Raw genomic sequence first — 23007 nt, forward strand, 5'->3', positions numbered from 1 at the left:
AGTTCTCTGTGCCTCTTGGATTTCAATACCTGTTTTCTTCCCCAGATAGGAGAAATTCTCAGCTATTATTTGTTCAATTACACCTTCAACCTCTTTCTCTCACTCGTCTTCTGAATTCCCTATGATACAGATATTGTTCTCTTTGATTGCATCACTTTGCTCTCTAATTCTCCCCTCATACTCATGGATTTTCTTATCTATTTTTCCTAGCTCCTCTTTTTCCATAATTTCATCATCCAATTCACCAATTCTCCCCTCTGCCTCTTCATCCCACTTTGTGGCTACCTAAATTTTATTTTGTACCTCATTTATAGCATTTTTTAATTCATCATGACTGGTTTTTAGTCCCTTGATCTCTGTAGCAATAGATTCTCTGCTGTCCTCTATGCTTTTTTCAAGCCCAGCAATTAATTTTATAACTATTAATCTAAATTCATGTTCAGTTATATTGCTTAAGTCAGTTTTGATCAATTTGTTAGCTATCATTACTCCCTGGAATTTCGTTTGAGAATTCTTCCATTGCATCATTTTGGCTAGTTTTTTGTCCCTTATGCATTTTAAACAGCTTGTTGTGTGCTCTACTACTGTGAGCACTGCTATGTCAAAGGGGGTCATACACTGTCCATTGCCTGGCCCCTGTGGAGGTGTTTTTTGGAGATTGTAACTTGCTCTCTGTTTTTGTGACTTTGGTTATTTTATTACCCTAGTTTTAGTGATATATTGGATCCTCCATCAGGTGTGTTTTCATTTGTTCCTTGGAGTAGCCCTGTAAAGGATAACAAAGAGGCAGACAAACAGGAGCTAAAAACACCCAAACATGCAAACAAATAACACAAACAAATAAGCAAAAACAAAAAAACTAAAAAATAAAGCAAAAAAACCAAAAACACTGACTATAAGTAAAGAACAGGGTGGAAGCAGTGCTGATATAAGAGCACATACAAAGAGAGAAATGATAGGAGCGGGGACAAAGAAAAAATAAACATTGCTTAGGCAGAGAGACTAAAAGGCTTAATCCAGAGAGACAGAAAGGAAAATAAAGAAGGAGGTGGGGAAAACTAAACGAAGATAAAGTTACCCAGACAAACTATACTGCTTGATTATTTCAGAGAGAGAGAAAGGAATGTAAAGAAGGAGGTGTAGAGCATGTATCAAGGGAATGGATTAAATATATCTGTTTAGACAAACCACTATCCAGAGTAACCAGCCCAGAGGAGGGAACAGATAAGGAGGAGAAATGAGTGGTGTGTGTGAGAATATACCTATATATCCAGAATTTACCTAGAGTTAATCCAGGCAATGCTGCATTGCCGGACTGGAGGAGCTGTCTGCAGGGTCTGTCCAGCTCCGGTTGATACCCAGTTACCCAGTGGGAAGGGGTGTTGTTTGGTGTAGTGTGGACCCACCTCCACTATGGGTCCTGGAACTGATCCCTGAGGCCCTGCCTTGGTGGTGCTGGGGGTGGGGGGAAATGGAAATTCCCCAATCTCTTCTCCACAGACCCAGAAACTGTGCACTCCATTTGAGTCATCCTCACTGTGCTGCAGGCACAGATGGGGTGGTCTTCGCTCCTCCAACTCCCTTGACCCTTCACTTGGCTAGGATTCAAAGTCCCACTCCGTGCACTCTGGCACTGGGGAAGCACCTCTCAGTGTGGCCGATATGTGGGCCCAGTTGACTTTGTGCTGCCACACTTCAGGGAGGACCACCTTCTCCTACCGCATATTGCGCCACATACTTCACTGAAGAGCCCTGGGGGTGGCAGATGCAGGTAGATGCAGGCAGGCTTAGTCTTTTTCCACAGCATTTCAGAGAGGGGGTGGCTTTTTCCTGCTGCAGACTGCACCCTCAGCCCAGCCACTAAGCCCGGGGGTGACAGGCGCGGGTAGGTTTTGTACTATCATGCAGCCTTCCAGGGATGGGACCACTTTCTCCAACTGCGGACTGAGCCCCTGACCTGAAACCTAATCCAGGCTTGGCTCCCCTCCTCCCTAGGTGCACGAATAGGGAGCCGGCCCCAGTCCAAAGAAAGCCCAGCAGTTAGAGACAGGATCCCTCTCAGTCACAGTCTGAGGTCTTTCTCCTGTCCAGATATGGTCCTACACTTCTCTAACCACTCTTTCTCTTCCCTTTGTTTCTCTGCAGAAGGGGGTCCCTCCCCTGTGTGCCTACATGGCCCATTTTGCAATCACCCACCTATCTTTTTTCCAGTTGACCCATTTTCTTCCTGGTAGATTCAGTCTCTTTTCCCCCAGACTCTGGGGTTCAAAGTCCTTTGCCTTCAGCACTTCTTTGTTTGAGAGATACGGGACATATGGATCCCCCTACTTCTCTGCTATTTTGGCCCCCATCCCTGGCCATGAGTTTTAATACAAAGTGTTCAAACCATTGGTCTGTCTCTTATTTTATTACATTGTGTTGTTTTCCTATGAGGAGGAGAACCCCCCAAAAGAGGAAGGTTGTGTAGGTGGCAGGCCACAAGGGTCTCTGGCTGAAGTCCATCCCAGGTCAATGGGGGACTCAAGGGCTCTATTTTCTACTATGTTGAAGGGTTCCGAGTTGTCTTGGTGTCCTGGGCACATGATTGCTCAGTCCAAAGCTGGTTTGGAGAAGTTGCAACCAGAGGGCTCCTTTTAGACCTGGTGTTCTGGAGATCTGATTGTTCTATAATCTGCTGTGTTGCACGGGTTTTAGTCTGAGGCCACTTGGTCAGTCTGGTGTCTGTGGGGACTATGTCCCAGCATTGGGACAGGGAACTTATTGTCCCAGGGCCCCAAGTGGGTCTGGTGTTCTCGTGTTTGAATTGCAAGGTCTGCTGGCTGAGGTCTCCCATCAGAGTGCATATGGTAAGTCAGACATCCGAGTTGCCCTGTGTGTCACGCAACTGAAGAGTTTTGGTTCAGAGAATACAAACTCAGCCCAATGTCTGGGGACTCCTTTTCCCTGTGTTTAACTGGGTTAGAGGTGTCATGGCCTCAGGGCTTTCAGTGGGCCTCGTGTTCTGTGGACTTGGTTGCCCTGTTCTCTGCTTAATTAGAAGGCTTCCCCACTATGTGACTCCTTTTCCTGGTGCAGAGTTGGGTTGGAAGGCTTCTGTTCTTAAGGCTCCTTATCAGTCCATTGTCCAAATAATATATTTACCCAGTGCTGAGCTTGGCTAGTAGGCTTGTCATGTAAGGGTTCATGTAGACCTAATGTCTGAGGGACTCAAGCCTAGTGCCAAGCTTGGTTGGGGGGTTAATGGGCAGCTGGCAATCTTGGTGTTCTGGGGACCTGATTGTCTTGTGCTCTGCTCAGCTGGAGGCCTTGTGATAGGAGAGGTCCTGGTCAGCCTGGTATCCAGGGGATTCTTGTGTCCAGTGTTCAATTCCTTTGGTAGGCTTGTGGCCTGAGGGCTTCTGGTGGGCACAGTGTGATGGGAACTCAATGATGCTGTGCTCTGCTTGTTTGGAGGGCTCATGAGCGCAGGAATCCCTATCAGCACAGTGTCCAGATGACTCCTTTGCCAAGAGCCAAGCTGGGTACAAGGGTTTGTGGGCTGGAGGCTACTGGTTGGTCTTGCGTTTTGAGGACCCAATTGCACTGTTCTCTACTGGTCTAGAGAGCACCTAGTTAGAGAACTCCTACTCATCAAGTCCAGAGGTCTCCTTTGCCAGTGTCCATCTGGGTTGGAGGGCTTATGGTTTGGAGGCTCCTCCCAAGCGTTGTGTTCTGTGGACTTGACTGCCTTGTGTTCTTCTGGTTCAGAGGTTTCTTGTTCAGAGGACTTTCCCTCAGCCTGGTGTCCAGGGTCCTCATTTAATAGTGCCTAGCTGGGTTGGAAATTTCATGGTCTCAGGGCTCCAAAGAGGCCTGGTGTCCTTTACTCTGTTGCATTGGAGGGCTGCTACTTGGCCCAGTGTCTTGGGGATTCTTTTGCCTGGTGAAGACCTGGGTTACAGTGCTTATTGTACTAAGGCTCCTGGTCACTGTACTGTCCGAATGTGACATATGTCCAGTGTCAACCTTGGTTGGAGGGGTTTAGCATGTGTGCTCCTGGTAAGCCTGGTGTTTTGGGCACTCAAGTGCCCTATGATTTACTGGATGTCACAGAGATGGCAATTATGCAACCAAAAGAAAGAAAAGGCATCCAAATTGGTAATCAAAAAGTAAAACTTTCACTATTTTCAGATGACATGATACTCTATAGAGAAAACCCTAAAAAGTCTACCAGAAAGTAGAATTGATAAATGACTTCAATAAATTTCAAGATATAAAATGAATGTGCAGAAACCTGTTGCTTTTCAATACACTATTAATGAAATAGAAGAAAGAAAATCTAAGAAAACAATGCCACTTGCAATTGCACCAGAAGTGATAAAATGCTTAAGAATAAACCAGGCCAAAGGGGTGACAGACTTATACTCTGAAAACTCTAAAATATTCATGAAAGAAGTTTAAGATTACATAAAGACAGGGGAAGACATTCAATATTCATGGATGTGAAGAACAAATATTAAAATGTCTCTACTACCCAAAGCAATCCACGAATATAGTGCAATCCCTATCAAAATACCACTAACACTTTTCACAGAACTAAAGCAAACAATATTAAAATGTGTATAGAGCCCCAGTAGACCAAGAATACCAAATGGAATCTTGAAAAAGAAAAACTGGAGGCATCACAATTCCAGACTTCACGTTACATTACAAATGTGACATAAATAATACAATACGGTGCCATGATGAAAACAGACACACAGATCAGTGAAACAGAAAGAAAACCAAAAAATAAACCCACAATTATATGGTCAATTATTCTTGGAGAAATCAAGAAAAAACAAACATTGGGAAAAAGATAGTCTCTTCAACAACTAGTATTGGAAAACTGGAAAGCAACATGTACAAGAAGGAAACTGGATCACTTTGTTACATTATAGAAAAAAGTAAATTTAAAATGAATTGAGACCTGAAACCCTCAACATTCTCAAGGAGAACAGAGGCAGTAACCTCTTTGACATTTGTTATAACAACTTCTTACTAGATATGTCTCCTGAGGCAAGAGTGTCAAAAGAAAAAAATGGATTATTTTGGATTAAATCACAATAAAATGTTTCTACATAGCAAAGGGATCAATATGCATGGCTGTTGTTTCAGAGTCTCTGTCCTTCAGTGCCTTGACCCTAACCTTACCAATGGTTCTTGCCCTCCAGAGGCCCACCTACTAGGTCTAAGCCAAAAACAGAATCAGGGCCCATTCCAGGCATACATGATTCAGTGAGAAGCCCAGAAGTTGCCAATGCCAATTCCAAGGTAATGATGGGACTACAGAGGGTATTCTGAACCCAATCCTATACCTCACCCACACACTTGGCCAGACCCCTAGCTGAACCCCTAAACCTGACACTCACCCTGGCCCTTGCACTCAACAAAGCCCTCTGGGGGAAACATGGCCTGATGTTGGTTCTGACCTTGTCTCCTCCAGGGACATAAACCTAACCGTAACCTTGGCTGTGGTATTAGGGTTCTCCTGTCTTAGCTCTGGAGAAAGAATGGGCTTGAGACCCTTGACCGGCATGACATTCATCAGGGAAGAATGTGGCAGATCACCATGACATTTTAATGTCTGGGATGGAACTCCAGAAAGGGATCCCAGCTACAGCTGGTCTGTCTCACATTTTCAGCCAATCCCTGAAGCCAAACCCAAGTCTGATCAACACGCTGACATGTGCTCTCAACCATTCCCATGGAGGAGATCACTGCACTGCTTGCGGTTCATCCCATGCCACCCTGGGGACCTGAACCCTGTCCTTTCAATGCCTCTGGCTCTGATGTTGTCCACCAAGCAGGTGTGAGCAGAGAAGTGACTTGGGGCACTTGACTGGTACAGAATCGCTGAGAGAGAAAGCCACATGTAAGCCAAGACATTTCCACATGAGGCTTGCGCCGATAGAAGGAGATCCTGAACTCAAACATCCACCTGGCCCACACAGTCAGCCTGCCCTTGAAGCCAGATCCTAAGCCTCACTCATGCTCTAATAAGCACCCACCATTCAGGCCTCTGAGGGGAGCCTGCACTGCTATTCGCTCATCCCCTGCCCCCTCCTACTACCTAAATGAATGGCTAGCCATGGATCTGGATTCTAGGGGCATCACACGCCAACTGTGGGCCAGGAACAGAACCACTGTTCATGGCCACCTGAGATTTCTTCAGGGAGGAAGCCAGATTTCGTCATCACAAGTACAAGACCATATGGGCCTGCAGACACACATCATGAGCCCAGACCTTGGCCTCTCTGAGTCACTTGGTGAAACCCTGGAGCCAAATGATAAGCCTGACTAGAACACTAACACGCACCCTCAACTCAGTCTTCTGGGCAGGTCATTGCATGACTGTTGTTTCAGATGCTATGTCTTCCAGTGGCTTGATCCTAACCCTACCCATGGTTCTTGGCCTCAGGGGGCCCTCCTAGTAGGTCTCAGAAAACAACAGATTCAGGTCCCTTGCCAGGCATACAATGATTCAGTTAGAAGCCCAAAAATTCTCCATGCCACTTCCAAGGCAATGATGGGTATACAGAATAAAATGGAAGTTGGAACCAAATCGTACACCTCATCCACACACTTGGCCAGCGCCCTAGCCAAAATTCTCAGTCTGAAACTCACCTTGTCCCTCGTGCTCAACACAACCCTCTGTGGGGAACACAGCCGTGATGTTGGTTCTGACCTTGTCTCCTCCAGGGATCTAACCCTAACCCTAAACTTGGTTCTGGTCTTAGGGGTTCCCCATCCTAGCTCTGAAGAAAGAATGGACTTGAAACCCTTTAGTGGCATGACATCCATAAGGGAGGGATGCAGCCAAGCACCATGACATCTTCATATCCAGGATGGAACTTCAGGAAAGGATCCAGAGTTAAAGCATAAGCCTGTCCCACATGTTCCGCCAACCCATGAAGCCAAATCCTAAGCCTAACCTGCACTCTCACATATGCCCTCAATCATTCCCAAAGGGGAGATCACTGCCTTGTTTGTGTTTCACCACCTGCCACTATGGGGAACGAAACCATAACCCTAGTCATGCCTCTGGCCCTAAGGTAGTACACCAAGCAGGTGTGAGGAGAGTAGTTATCTGGGTCTTGGGTAATTTTACTGGCACAGAATCACTTAGCAAGAAATCCTGATGTTCACCATGACATTTCCACCCCGAGGCTTGTGCCTATAGAAGGATATCTTCAGCCCAAAACTCTACCTGGCTCCCAGAGTTTGCTGCTCCTTGAAGCCAGCTCCTACTGCTCACCTGTGTACTATAAATCACCCTCCACTTAGCCCTCAGGGAAAGCCCTTCACTGCTACTGCTTCATCCCCTGCCCCCTCTCAGGTCCTAACCTACCCTAGCCCCTTACCCCTGTGGCCTCAAGAGTTTCCAGGCCACAGCTGTGGTCCAGAATCAGAATTGTTGCCACCTGAGATTTCTTCAGGGAGGAAGCCAGAAGTTTGTCATGACATGTACAAGGCCCATCAGTGGGAAGACTAACAACATGGTTCTATAGCAAATGCTAAACTCAACACATCCATCTGAGCTTGGAAATAAGTTAGAAAATGGTAGAAATTAGGTGTTGTACTTCTTACCATAATGAAAATATTAAACATAGAGAAGATTAAGCTGAGTGAGAAATTATTAACTAATTGCCAGAATGGCATTCAGCACTCATAAGAAGGGGATAACATAATCCAGAGGTTCAATGTTGTCACTGTCTCATGTCCAGCCTCCAATAAAAAACTACTCAATGTCTAAGTAAGCAGGGAAATGGGACTCAAGACTAGGATAATAAACAGTTCACAGCCAAAGACTCCCAAATAAGAGGTGACAAAGTGAAAAGAGAAATTAGAAATATGATCAGGAACTAATGAAAAACGTACATGTGATGTGGGAGAAAGGGAATTCCTAAAGAAGAATCAAATCAAATTTCGAGAGCTGAAAATAGGATATGTGAAATGAAAAACTACTCCAAATGGGCTTTAAGAATTGGATGAGGGGTGCTTGGGTGGCTCACAAGGTTGAGCGTCTGACTTCGGCCCAGGCCATGATCTCATGGTTTGTGAGTTCGAGCCCCGTGTTGCGCTCTGTGATGACAGCTCAGAGTCTGCAACCTGCTTCGGATTCTGTGTTTCCTTCTCTTTCTTCCCCTCCCCAACTTGTGCTCTATTTCCCTTTCAAAAATAAATAAATATTAAAACATGAATGATGGCATGGTGAAGACAAAAAACAAACAAACAAACAAACAACTGAGTGCTTAAATGTACAGCAATAAGAACTATGCAAGAAGCCCAGAGAAACAAGGAGATGGGAAACCAATGTAAAGACCATCAGTGACTCATAGGACAACACCAGAAAGGATGGGGCACAAGAGTAATGGCTTAAATGTCCAAAATGTATGAAAACCATAAAACCACCCATGCAAGAGTTTCTGTGAGTGCCAAGCAGAAAACAAACACAAAATCAGACGGTGACCTGTAATAATGAAATTGTGGACATAACTGCAAAAGACAAAATCTGAAAATGGTCAGAAAAAACATGATACACATGGGGAAAATGGTAAGTGGGATGACAACTCTTTATTAGAAGAAAATGCAAACCAATAACGTTGAATGGCATCTTTAAAGTCTGCCAGTGCCAACCTTGAATTCCACACCTAGAAAAATTTCCTTAAATGAGGGAAGAAAACTAAATCCATTTATGGAATATCAACACTGAGAATGTCTGTGAATAGACTTTCACTATGAGAAATGTCAATGGGACTTCTTCAGGGCAACAGAAAACAGTACCAGATGGGCACTGGTATCTAGGAGGAATGAAAAAGGAAGAAATAGTAATTGGAAAAATATCAGACTTTCATTATCTAACTTAAAATTTTCCTTTACAAATACTAGACAGTTTAAAGAAATATAAAAGCAATATACTGTTGAGTATGTAGGAAGCGTCAAGAAAAATATAGGACAACAATGGCACAAAGGTCAGAAAGGGAAAATGGAAGTTGATTGTTCTGAGTGTATTGTTCATACAATGAAGTAACATATGTATGTGGGGAAATAGTATTTGATGGCAACGGGTGACAGATTAATGACTCAAGTTATCAATTCTCAAACAACCACTAAGACACATTAGCCACCCCACTTAAAAAAAGAAGGATAGCTAGTAAATCTTTACTAGACATTGCGGAGGAAATACCAAAATAATACCAACATAATATTCATGAATCGCAGTAAACTGAGGGGTGCTCAGGTGGCCAAGTCTGTTAAGTGTACGACTCTTGATTTTGGCCTAGGTCATGATTTCAGGGTCTGTGAGATTGAGTCCTGTGTGGGGACAGCACAGAACCTGCATGGGATTGTGTCTCTCTGTCCCTCCCCTGTTCACACACACTCTCTCTCTCTCTCAGTTGTGACCAGACAGCTTGAAGGAATGAAGCCCCAGGAAACAGCAGCCAGATACCTTGCTTGCAAGGTTCCCATCAGTCACTTCAGGTGAGTGAAGGGTCCACTCTGGGAAAGTGCCAGTACCTCAGGATATTTCGGAGACCTCGAGAAGAAAAGAGTTAACCCCAATCAGTGGGGACTGCAGGCAATGTCTGGTGGCAAGTATATGGCTTGGCCTCTGCCCTTGAGGAGCTATTAGAAATTAATCTGATATTGCATATAAGTTCCAGCAAAGTGGGTTGAAAACAGCCTACATGATTGAGGGCTATCCTTGCTGCACTTATGTAAAGAACCAGGCTGAGAATCATGAAAGTACACTTGCTTTGCAAACAATTTAGTCTCACTTGCACCATAGTTGGAAGTAAGGGGAATAATTTAGTTTTTGTATTTATGATTTCAGCATTTAGCACGACCCGAGTAGTTGCAAATAGAGTTTTCTGTGCACAGAGCTTCCTGCAGTTTTTGTAAAGAAAACCCTCAATTGACAGAAACAGGCAGTGGATGAGTGGAAACAGCACCATGGTCCTCAGTCCCCACATGCAGGACGGGAATCACAGAAAATTGAACTCAAGTCATGACAAAGTGATGTTGGAGACCATTAGCATATACATGGGGTGATTAATTTAAGAGAACAATGAAGATTCATCACACAGTTGTGTGGATGTTAGATTCTAAACCTGTTCACTGTAAACTGTACGAGGGCTGGATCCTTCCAGGCTCTTCTGATGTCTGGCAGCAACTCTCCAAACCCATGTTTGCAATTTTTTCCTAGTTTCTGACTTGGAATCACTGAGGACTAAAGTGCCCTTTTCCCAAAGCCATGCAGGCTGATGTGGGACAATGTGATGCTTCCAGACCAACATCTAGAAATTTCCGCTGGGGTTGCCTTCAGAACTCAGAAGTGGGGCTATAATCTGCCCTAATCTTTAACCTTTTTCATTTTGTTACTATGGAAATGTCCCTTAACAACCTGTTGCAAATATGCACACCCCAATTTTGGTGCACCTGCACCCCCACCTCCTAAAATGAGACACAACTGCAGGTGCGTTGACCTCTTCTGAGGACTAATAGCCTGACTTATGACACAGGAAACACCAACGCAGGGCAGGTCCAACCCTATTTACACCACATCCCCCACTGCCTATGAACCTTAGGTCAGTGACCTCACCACCAGTTTCTCACCTTGCACAGGAAGTCTGGGCCACAGGGGACAGGGAGTGAAGCTCTGTGCTGAGAGAGGAAGGTCACGATGCTGTTCTGTGCTGTCCCTCAACTGCAGGATCCAAGATGGCCCATCCGGGATGAGGGGAGGAGAGCAGAGTGACAGCGCCCTGGTGATTGGACACCTAAGACAAATATGAGAGGCTCCTGGTGATTGGGCATGTGAGCAAGACTACACTGAGAGCCGCTTGTTGATTGGACACAGGAGTGAGACCATCATGAGAGCTTCCTGGTGATTGGACACAGGAGTGAGACCATTCTGAGGGCCTTGGTGTTTGCCAAGAGGTGCTGTGGTTACGTTAGGGGGGTAAGGACATTAACAAATCGAGGCACCCATGGCTCCCAGTGCAGAGACCGGGTTCCATTCCCCTACCATGCCAATGGCTCCTGACTACATAGTCAGCACAGTGGAGCCCCCAACATGTCCTCAGAGAGCCATGGATCCAGCCCTACTCCTTTCTCTAATTCCATAATTTTCACACCATACACCCTGCTCAGCAAAGGGAATCTTCCATTCCATAGGTTGAGCCACCTGCACCTCTTTGCCCCTGTAGATAGGCAGCTGGCCTTCCATACAGCAAGTCCAGCTGCCTATCCTGCCCCCACCCTCCTCGACCCATCTGTATTTATAGTGGGGGTCCAGCCTCAGGCTTTCCTTTGCTGTTCCCAGAGCCATCCTCTGTCTATGCAGCTCATCACCACTGCCTGGTTCCTGGGATCTGGCTGAAAGAGTCTGCTACCAGTCCTCACGCACACTGCTCCATGCTGCCTTCCAAGAATGTGTGCCAAGAAGTTTGGGCAGTGAGGATCAGGACCTCAGAAACTCCCACTGCCTCCTGTGAGCCCTGGCTATGAATATGTTCTTGGCCCCCAAGTGGTGAACCATTACCATAAAGTGACAAACTGGCCCCAGGGACCCTTCCACCCTAACACATCTTGTGACTCTGTAAGACACATGGAAGGTCAGGACACAGAGCAGGAAGAACAACCCAAACAGAAATGTGGGGCATCTCTACCTAGACATGAGGAATTTGAGGCTATTACTCAAGCACCAATTCCCCCTCCAGCAGAGGGTCAGGTATAGGGATGCCTGTGAAGGTAGAGGTTGTTTTGATCCCTCTGTGGGGGGTTTACTCCCACATGTCAGTGATTCATGGCTGGATTCCAAGACCCAGTTGGTGCTTTCAGCCATCAAGTGCAGTACACGTATTGGGTCACTGTGCTCAGGTGCTGGTGGATCCATGGCATACAGGTTTGGGGCCAACTTCAGTCTGATGTCCTGGTAACATAGCACTTAGGGAGCCATTATCTTTTTGGGAATTTTCTCTTGAGTGAGTAAAGGCTTCCATGACTAAGGACAAGGGAAAGACCCTCATCTGGGAACCTGTCCTTCGAAAGAAAGCCATAGATAAAGCTTTGAGAAATTTGGGTGGAAAACTCATGTTTACACAAATGCTTTTAATATAGGCAGGGAAAGTGATAAATAACTCTTCAAGAAAGAGTTTGAGTTAAATAATTCCCTCACATGTGTGTGTGTGTGGGGGGGCACCACAGCATGAAAAATCTGATTTTAATTTGGTGTACCTGAAAGATGAGGTTGAAAGACCTTGCCAGAGCACCATGTCTCCTTGAACATGCTGTACGTGAGGAGGGAGCTGGGAGCAAGGAGGGAGACCCAGGCCAGGGGAACAGAGGAGTCATAGGCTGAGCTCTTCCAGCCTAAGGAGAGGTCCTCCAGACAGGCAGTGGGGGGAGGTGTCAGGGGCAGTTTAGATCTTTGAGCTTCAGAGTACTTTGTCCACATTCAGGGCTTCCTGGAAGATTTTGCCTTCTAGGCCACATTTTCAAAGGACACAGGTCACCACACATGCTGACCCCAGGAGGACATAGAAGGAAACCTGGGCTGGTGTGTGGGTCACCTCCTGGAGTGGAGCTAGCATGAGCTTCAGTATGTCTATCAGCTTTAATTAAATGCAAAAGAAGAGCATTTTGGTGATTGTGATGCATACTTCAGGATTGTGGTCACCAAAGTTCCACACCACTCCCTGCATTCCCTGGTGGTGGGTAAGGTCTCCATGGCTCTTAGACAGTGGCATGAACTACAGGGTGCTGGCATACTGCACAACATGGCGATTCTAGTCAACATTTGTCACACACATTGACTCCTCTAGAACTCAAGACCAGATGCTGAGGTGGGTGCCATTCTGGTAGAAAGGAAAATGGAAGCAGAATGTCTGCACACAGATATTTCTGCAGAGAGCATTTCTGACCTAAGACCTCACAACCAGTTTGTGTTGACACTTGGGTCTGAGTTCTGGCCATTTAACCTCTTAGTTTGCAACAAGGCCATTCAAATTCCATTGGCTAAAGCAAGTCATACAGCCAAGCCCATTTGGAAAGAAATGTGAATGTGGTCCACGGGGAGAGCCATGACCGGGAAGAGAAGGTGAATAACATGGGGACAAATAATACAACTTACCTTACTCTGCTAGCCTATAATCCCCTAAACAGAATTACCTGATTTATTCTGTTTTGCAGTGGCAAGGAACATGCCTAGTATTTAGCAAATGAAGACAAGAAGATTGAAGGAAAGAACATGGCCCACTTTATTTGAAACATGTTTGTGGTTCTATGTCTTTTCATTTGGATCCAGAAAGATTTAGGTTTGAATGCAAGTACCCTTGTTTTTAGTGCATGATTTTTGGCAGTAACATCGGTCATAGTTAAAATAAGAACAGACAACATTTCTTGAGTGTTTAACATGAATTATAAACACTGCTAGGTTTGAAGTGATCCAGGGACTGTGCCAGAGGGAAACCTAGCTGGGTGGCAGCAAAGACTTGCTGGGTGCTGGTGCCTGTGCCCAAGAGAGAAGTAATAGGTGATGAATCAACAAAAGCTACCTGTGTGGTGCTTCCCAAGACTTGCTGGGTGCTGGTGCCTGTGCCCAAGGGAGAAGTAATAGGTGATGAATCAACAAAAGCTACCTGTGTGGTGCTTCCCAAGACTTGCTGGCTTGGCTTTATATTTGGAAGTCAGCAAGGGCCATATGGGTACAACAGACTGAGGACAATGAATGTCAAGAGATGTCTGGAAGCAGATATTTCAGGGAGGAGAGGGGTCCAGTTGAGCCTGGTGTCCTTTGACACAAAGGATACAGCCAGGTTGCCCCTGAAGTGGATTCCAGGGTGGCCATTGACCCTGGAAGACTTGAATTTTCCTGCATCTATCCTGTGTGCATTCCCGCTGGGGGCTGGAGGGACAGTAGGAGCAGGAGCAGCCCTACACCAGGCAGGGGGAAACCCTGGAGTTGCTCAGCCCCACACTTCAAGATGGGCACACACTCACCCCACAGTGCTCTATTGATGGTATGGGGTGCTGCTTCCTCCTCATAGCCTCAGTCATCAGTGATGCCTGGAAACCCACCCAGGGTGTGGTGGCCATCTTGCCGGGTCCCCTTGTCCCCAGAAATCACAGTCTTCTTTGCTCATTGCAACCCCAAACATCTTTTGTTTGTATGGCCTGAAAGTGTCAGGTGCAGGGGAGGAGTTGCTCCAGCATTGTTTCTTTTCCAATATTACTTAGGTATTATCTTCGTCTGGTTCTTCTTCTGGGCCACCACTGAAGCTGTTGCTGGGGTTTGAGGGCACTCCTGCTTCACTTTCTGTTACATCTTCTGCGTCATCTGGAGCATCGTGGACACGGTTCAGCTTTTTTCTTTTGCAGCTTCAGGAAAACATCAGGTGCAGCTGCACGAGATCGTGTGGCAGGATGTTTGGGGCAGATCTGACAACAGGTCTAGGGCTTATTTTGGAACATGCCTTTTGAAGTCTTGGGGTGGAAGTTTCCCTGTAGAACTCATGGCTGGCATGAAGGAAGAGACCCTTCCATGGTTGTCCCAGGGCTGAATGAAGGCTACAGTCCAGTGTCATCAGGGCCCCATCCCTGATTGCCCTACATTTTTGACTGCTGAGTTCTTCTACTGCTTTCCTGTCCTATTCACACTCTGAGAGCTCTCAACATGTTCTGCTCTGTTGTGGACCCTGTCACATTTGAGTGTCTAGGTATACATGGTGGTGATATGTGCTCCTGCTTCACATGGATGTGACTTTACACACTGACTGCAGGACATGAGTGTGTGGGTAACAGACAGTGTGGACTTCCCTGATCGACTTGACTACACATGAGGCAGCATCTACAGAACCTGAAACTCATACTGGGAAGTGGTACCTGAGGTGACCCCGCATCACTCATGGCATCATTGGAGATTCAGGGGACCCATGGACATTGGAATCTCCCAATCAAGTAGGAATCCTACAAGCCCCCTCCCCATTGAAACTGCATCTACTAAGTGCTTCCAGAGATGCACAGCTAGGCGAGTTGAGCTGTCCTGCTTGCATGAACCTCGGGAACTCTGTCATGTTCCCTAAGCTCCTGGATGTTTGAAGGGGGTGATCAAAAACTGCCCAATGTCTCATGCCCACTAGTGATGTTCTGGGGAAGCTCTTGGTTGACTTGAGCAGGTTGGGAAGACAGGGCTGCATCCTGCAGGGTGAGATGATGATCAACTCCTGGGGCTCTCTTCTCATAGAATACAGTGCATATGCCTCCTGGATTCCTCCCTCCAGGGTCCCTTACTGGCATCCACAGCACTCCTTCCAGGTTCAGCAGCTGCTGGTGGAATGACAGCCCAGCACTTCAGGGCCTTGTATAGACTAGATTAAGGTTCCTTGGGGAATGTGCTCAGGATATCCTTCAGTGCCTACAGGGATTATGGCATTATTCTTATCTCCTCTTTGTGGTCACAAGCCTGGGCAGCATCCCAGGTTTTGGATGGTTTTCCTGAATTGACATGTAAGCTATGCAGAGATGGAGAACACGTGCCCAGGTTTCCTTACCACATATGCATTTGCTCCTCTGGTGACTGCAAACCTGCTTCCCTTGCTTTTAATCCTAAATCTGGCGAAGGGGTGCTTCTTGGGAACTGAAAGGAAGAGCAGAATCCAGCATGACCAGGTCCATCTAGGGAGGAAGCACACAGAGACATCACCCAGGTAGATCCCCACTTCCTGAGGCAGCTCCAAAAATTTGGGCTCAGCCCTGCTGAGTCCCAGACCCACTCCCTCCTCGACCATTTTCTCCAGACTTCATGCTTCAGCACCAGGGTGACACTAAGTGTCCAGAGGGACACTAAGAAAGGGACTGAGAGATTCTGCAGAGAGGTTGCATACAAGCTGCATATGCAAGGCATCAGTGCCTGTATGAGACCAGGTATATTAGCATGGGAATTATAAAAGAATTGAATGGGGAGGGCTCCAAAGAGCTGCTTATGGATGGCAGAAGAGAGTTTGTGCAAGACATGGAGGAGGAGACGAATTACAGGCACCACGTTGCTCCTTTCTTCTGAATCCTTGCCATCCTTGGAGTTGCCTTCCTTTGGACGGCATCAATGATGTTTGGGTGGCTGTTGAAAAGGGCAGTGGAGAGTTAGTGGAGGGGAGAACCTGTGGTCCTCTGCTCTTGGAATGATGGATCCTGGCTAAAGGGTGATGGGTCTTTAGTTCTGAGTCCTCCGGACCTCAGGCCCTTGACCACTTCAGGGAGGAGTGGGTCTCCTATCTAACACTCAATTGTACCATCTCAGTTTCTCTCCATGACCAGGAATGAAGCCTGTGTCATCCCGCCCATCCTCCAGGTGGTCACTGTTCCCATGGCTGTGCAGGACTTTGCTTTGTTCCCTCCTTGCCACTCATATTCCATGTCCCCCTTCCTCCTCCCTTTCCAGATATATTCCATTTCCATTCTTCTGCAAACCTCTACAGTCATACTGTTCTCAAATACGAGGAAACATAGATGATTTCCTGGTACTACTCAATCAATCCTTGATCTCTCCTGTTTGGGGAAGCACCTGTCATGTGTCTGTGTTGCCAGGTACCGAAAGGGAGAGCACTGACAGTATGAACATATCCAGTGTCTGTTTTGTCACTGAGATGACCTTCCTTGGGACACACTTTAGCCAAAAACAACCTCAACATTTTCCTTAACCATTTCAGAGAATGAGTGGAAATGAGAGGACAGTAGTGAGTCAAATTCTCCAGAATCTCTATGTGAGACACTGGAAAGTGTCCCACAGCAGAGCCACACAAACACACAGTAACTCCTAGGGATCTCACTAGTCCTCAAGGGAAACAATGGAGGGCTTGTTCCCTGGGCTGGACTAAGGAATGGTCACATAGAGGCCATGACCACGGTATATGGAGATAGAACTGGTGCTGTGAAGCAGAAAAATTGGGTTCAGAGAGGGATATTGACCCCATGGTCTGGCTTCCCAGAAGCTCTGTCCTATGCCTAGCTAGTGCCATGTGACAGGCAACAGGGCTGTGACAGCAAGTATGGGAAGCAGGCCCAGCATGCCCTTCACACAGGCCTCTAGAACACATGCTGGAAATGGAGGGTCTCCAGGGAAGCTGCTCAGGGCTCTTTCTCAGGGAAGCACATTCATACATCAAATTCCACAGTTGTGGGAAGGCTGCAATGAGCTAAGGGACATGGAAGGATATGTAATGACCACAGAGGAAATCTTCTGGGATTTATCCAGCTCAGGGGGAGGTAATTTTGGTAGAGCAAACAGGACAGAAACGTAAAGATTTGCTATAACTCCTGTAGGTTACCTCGGAGAGGGTTTACCTCTCATCTACCTCCTGGCTCAAGCTAGAACTGGTTCTCATACCTGGAAGAGGGATATTTCGTTCTCAGCTCATGTGTATTGTAGGTCAATGACAAGAAAGACCCTAATCCCTCATGCACACTTCCTGAAAGGTGCTAACCAAACAGTCCAAGCTTTGACATTTTGCTGTGGCAAAGGGAGGGGAGTGATGATTTGATGGGAAAGATGATTTAAAATAGCAAAGTAAGAAACGTTTATTACAAACACAGCTCCCTCAATGCCCATGGACACAATTTAATTTATAGTATGTCCATCAACTAGGAGAAGAACACATCAGACTTCTACACCTATTTAGCTTTCCCTCTGGTTTCCTGGCCAGCTTCCTTGGTCTCTGGAGCAGCAGGTGCACCCCCACTGTTCCTGAAGACCTCTCCCACTGCTCCTGAGTGCTGTTCCCTACCTGCAGAGTCTTCCTCTTCACTGCTGGAGTTTGCTATGCTCTCCAGACAAAAACCTGTAAGAAGAAAAATATGAGAAATCTTGTTCTTAGCAAGAGGGGTTTGCCCAGCAGTCCTACTCAAGTTGAGGTTTCCGAGGGTCATATAGCAACTGCCTGAACTTTCTGTTCCATTCTCAAATGTTCACTGGGCTCAGTGGAGGCAGAGCCCTTCAAGAAGACATGGATCACACTTTCAAACTTTCCCATTAGACAAAGAAACTAACAAAATCACTTTCATACTATCATTTCTACATCTGCATTACACTTTGCCTCTCTAAATGTCACATCCAGAAATTCCAACTGTTATGGGACACTTGAAATGTTGCTAGTATGATGGAGCAATCAGAGGTTTTATGTTATTTTATTATGATAGTGTAGGCCACTGAGTTAAAGATTGTGAAAAATTGGTTTTACACCTATTCCACACTAAATCATACAGCATGAAATCCAAAGATGAAGAAGACATAACATGTGTTCCCCTGCTTACTCCTCTGACATCAATTTCTGGCCAGATCTGATATTTGATGTGTAAGTAAGTAGTTCCTGGGATCCTGCCAGGCACCATTTGAGGCCTTGGGACACCAAAAGAGGAAAGTCAACAGCCACTTCCTAGAATAGTTATCATAGGTTCAATGCACAATGTCACTTTCCAGAAATCGAAAAGCCTAAAAACATATGGAAGCACAAATTTGCCCACATAGTCAACAAATTCTTGTGAATGAAGAACAAGCTGGTGGCTCCATACTTGCGGAGAGGAAAATACATCAGAAAGATACAGAAAGCAAACACCATGGTACTGGGATCATTAAACAAGGGGATAGATGATAGACAAATATAGAGAGCCCCCACGTAATCTCTCACACTTAAGGCATACTCACCAATACTACACATGGGGCAAGGGTAGTCTCTTGAACAATCCACAGATTGAGAAGGAAACCTACAAAATACAAGAACGTATTGCCAAGCCTTCTATCAGAAAAAGTGTTTATTTGCAAAATGGGAAGTAAGGGCAACTAACCAATTTGAGAATGGGCAAAAGACTTGAATATTCATGGCTCCAAGGGAAAACAAAATCAATTGCCAGATTTAAGATTTAAACAGATTTAAGAAAAGACACTGACATAACTAATCATGAGGGAAATGCAACTGCAAGGAAAATGAGATATCGCTTCATCTGTTAGCATGGCTAGGATCCAAACCAAAAACCAAAAAACAAACACCAAATGCAGGTGTTGATAAGGATGGGGAAAATTTGAAACATTGACTGTGGTTAATCATAAGGCAAAATGGAAGATATCATGGAAGACTGTCTTGAGTTTATTCAAATAATGGCAAATAGAACTCCCATCAAATCCAGTAATCATGCGTCTGAATATACATCCAATGGAAAGGAACTCATTATGTCGAACTTATACCTGTGATCCCATGTGCATCACAATATGTACACCATAGCCAGGATATGGATATTTTACTCCAGTGCCCATCAACACAGGAATTTCAAAGAAAAAGAGATATATTCATAGGATATGGCATTATTTAGCTTTTAGATGATGAGGACATCCTGTGATTTATGGGAAACAGGAATGTCATAGAAGACATTCATCTAAGTGAAACAAGTCAGTCTCTGCAAAACAAATACTGACTGACTGCATTTACATGTGGAGTGGAAAATACTCAAGGTTTCCTGGTAGCAGAGTACAGATGGGTGATTTCCAAGAAATTGGGGAGGAGACAATGAGGTGTGGCTATTCGATGCGTGTGGAGAATTTGTCCTATTTGATGGAAGAGTCTGGAACATGGGGCACAACCCTTTGCATCAATTTAACAATAATGTGCCGTATCCTTGGAAATGTGTCACATTCCCTGTGTTTTTACCACCAAAATATAAGTAAAACAAAGTATAAATTTTAAAAAAGAGAATTCAGAAGAATTAATCATCTAGGAAGATGGAAGAACAGCATAGAAGTTTATTCTGTGTCTCGTGTCCATGAAATATAGCCAGACCAACACTAAACCATCCAACACACCTAGTAAACTGACTGGAGGATTAACACAACAATCTGCACAACCTGAAACACAGAATTCAGCAGGTACACGGCACGGAGAAGTGAATTTGGGAAGCAAGAAGGTGCAGGAAGGGAAGTGCTTTTGTTAGCAGAGAGAGGACGGAGACTGAGGGGGGGAGGGCGGAGAATATGGGAAAAGCACCCTTCCCCAAATGTAGCTGGAGAGAAAGTGGAAAATTGGAAACAGCCGCAGGGACTAAACTAAAAAGGGAGAAAGGAGAGGGTTTAAATTCCATTAAGACTGTAAACAAGGGGAGCACAGTCTGCAACTCCACAGCTCGATACCTGGCGGGGCTCTGGTGGGAAGGGCGAATCACCAGAAACAGAGTGGGGTCCAGGAGGTTCTTGGAAAAAAGCGGTTCCACTGCTGGAAGGACATTTGGTAGAGACTGTTGAAGTACCTGGTCCCAGCAGACCCCGGAAGGCAGCCACATTCACTGGTGCTGGGGCAAAGTCATTGGGGGTGAAGCCTGGTGCCAGATGTGTGTTGTGATTTTCCATAATCCCTGAAACGCCCCTGCCACACTATCTCACGAACTTTTTCTGGGGCAGACTGGCACCTGGCAGTAGTCTCAGGGCACTGGCAGCAGCAAGGTCCAGCAAGTGTTCCTGGGTGCAGCCGACATTTGGCCATTGCTCATTCGGCCACTGCTCAGTGAAACCCTCTGGCAGAGGGCTGAACAGGTCAAAGCTGAAGTCCTTCAGAAGTAAGGGGCCAGGGAAAACAGCCACATCTGAGACAAAACTTGGGAGAGAGGTACTGCCTGGGGTTTGGTCATGGAGAGTGAAGAAGCGGGGAGTGAACAAAAGCTGAAGACAGAGGACATGTGCACGATTGATGATCAGAGAGATCATTTTCCCACACTAGAGACTGGGTAAATGGGTGACACCATTTTCACCGCATGCGCATACACACCTATGAGCACTGCAACAATCCACCTGAGTAGGCTAGCAGCGCCATCTAGTGAACGGAGCTGTTACACTGAGCCCCGCACAACTGGGCCAACCTCACTCTTCAAGAACACAAGTCTCACTGTGTACTTGGTTTATGGACTATAAAGCACTACATAGTCTGACTTCTAGGGGAAACCAAGTAATTTCATTCCTATTTCAATCTGTTAGCAGCTCCATCTATTCAATTTTCTTTCTTTTTTTTCCTTTTTTTTTCTCTTTTACACTCTTCCTTTTCTTGAATACAGAAAGAGAAAAAAATCATTTTTATTTTCAATTTTTATTAAAAATATTTTTCTTTAATTTTTATCACTATATTTTTTAATTTGTGTAAATTTGTCTACCTCTGTGTATCACCTTTTTAAATTTTCAATTTGCTTTTTTTCTCTTTTTCTTTTTTCTTTTTCTTTCTTTTCTTTTTCTTGAATGCAGAAAGAGAAACACTTCATTTTTTTTAAACTTTTATTTTTATTTTTATTTTTTTAATATATGAAATTTATTGTCAAATTGGTTTACATACAACACCCAGTGCTCATCCCAAAAGGTGCCCTCCTCAATACCCATCACCCACCCTCCCTTCCCTCCCACCCCCCATCAACCCTCAGTTTGTTCTCAGTTTTTAACAGTCTCTTATGCTTTGGCTCTCTCCCACTCTAACCTCTTTATTTTTTTTTCCTTCCCCTCCCCCATGGGTTTCTGTTAAGTTTCTCAGGATCCACATAAGAGTGAAACCATATGGTATCTGTCTTTCTCTGTATGGCTTATTTCACTTAGCATCACACTCTCCAGTTCCATCCACGTTGCTACAAAAGGCCATATTTCATTTTTTCTCATTGCCACGTAGTATTCCATTGTGTATATAAACCACAATTTCTTTATCCATTCATCAGTTGATGGACATTTAGGCTCTTTCCATAATTTGGCTATTGTTGAGAGTGCTGCTATAAACATTGGGGTACAAGTGCCCCTATGCATCCGTACTCCTGTAGCCCTTGGATAAATTCCTAGCAGTGCTATTGCTGGGTCATAGGGTAGGTCTATTTTTAATTTTCTGAGGAACCTCCACACTGCTTTCCAGAGCGGCTGTACCAATTTGCATTCCCACCAACAGTGCAAGAGGGTTCCCGTTTCTCCACATCCTCTCCAGCATCTATAGTCTCCTGATTTGTTCATTTTGGCCACTCTGACTGGCAGAAACACTTCATTTTTACTTTCAATTTCTATTAAAATTTTTTCTTTAATTTTTTCCTATTTTTTTGCTTTTACATAAATTTTTGAAATTCTCTTTACTTCCATCATTTTGCTTTAGTCTACTACAGTGTATCCACTTTTTCAAATTTTCAAACGATTTCCTTTTTCTTCTTCTTTCTTTTTTAAATCTTTTTTAAAATCTTTTTTCTTTTTTATTTCTTTTCTTTTTCTTGACTACAGAAAAAGAAAATATTCAAATTTATTTTTAATTTTTATTAATTTTCTTTATTTTTTCTACTTTATTCTTTATATTTGTGTATATTTTTTCAAACTCTATTTTACTCCCATCATCTCTTTTTAGTCTTCTTCAGTGCTCATTTTTTCAAATGCTTGAATGATTTCCCTTTTTCTCTCCCCCCTTTTATTTTTTCCTCTAATCTGTCAAACCACTTTCAACACCCAGACCAAAACACACCTAGAATCTAGCATCATTTATTCAATTTTTGTGTGTGTTTTAAATTTTTTACTTTTAATATTTTTTAATTTATTTTTTAATTTTATTTTTTTCTACCTCATTTATTCCTTTTCTCCCTTCAAAATGACAAAATGAGGGCGCCTGGGTGGTGCAGTCGGTTAAGCGTCCGACTTCAGCCAGGTCACGATCTCGCGGTCCGTGAGTTCGAGCCCCGCATCAGGCTCTGGGCTGATGGCTTGGAGCCTGGAGCCTGTTTCCCATTCTGTGTCTCCCTCTCTCTCTGCCCCTTCCCCGTTCATGCTCTGTCTCTCTCTGTCCCAAAAATAAATAAACGTTGAAAAAAAAAGAATACTCTTTTAAAAACAAAATGACAAAATGAAGGAATTCACCCCAAAAGAAAGAGCACAAAGAAACGACAGCCACGGATTTAACCAACAAAGATAAAAGCAAGAAGTCTGAGCCAGAATTTAGAATCACGGTA

The 23007-nt window shown here is 44.9% G+C and overlaps 1 protein-coding gene across 1 annotated transcript in view; it reads right to left on the reverse strand.

Annotated features, from left to right (window-relative positions):
- Window positions 1-8576: 8576 nt before the first annotated feature.
- The window catches only part of LOC109492746, a 36553-nt gene continuing 22122 nt past the window's right edge, over window positions 8577-23007 (reverse strand). Inside the window, exons 7-12 of the mRNA XM_045062298.1 lie at window positions 17805-17858; window positions 16058-16141; window positions 15576-15699; window positions 10639-10802; window positions 9473-9559; window positions 8577-8822 (exon numbers count right to left, since the gene is read on the reverse strand). Coding sequence (XP_044918233.1) covers window positions 9501-9559; window positions 10639-10802; window positions 15576-15699; window positions 16058-16141; window positions 17805-17858 — 485 coding nt within the window. The 3' untranslated portion in view covers window positions 8577-8822; window positions 9473-9500. The remainder of the gene's footprint in view (window positions 8823-9472; window positions 9560-10638; window positions 10803-15575; window positions 15700-16057; window positions 16142-17804; window positions 17859-23007) is intronic.

Source organism: Felis catus, chromosome A1 (genome assembly GCF_018350175.1).
Source record: "Felis catus isolate Fca126 chromosome A1, F.catus_Fca126_mat1.0, whole genome shotgun sequence".
NCBI lineage: Eukaryota > Metazoa > Chordata > Mammalia > Carnivora > Felidae > Felis > Felis catus.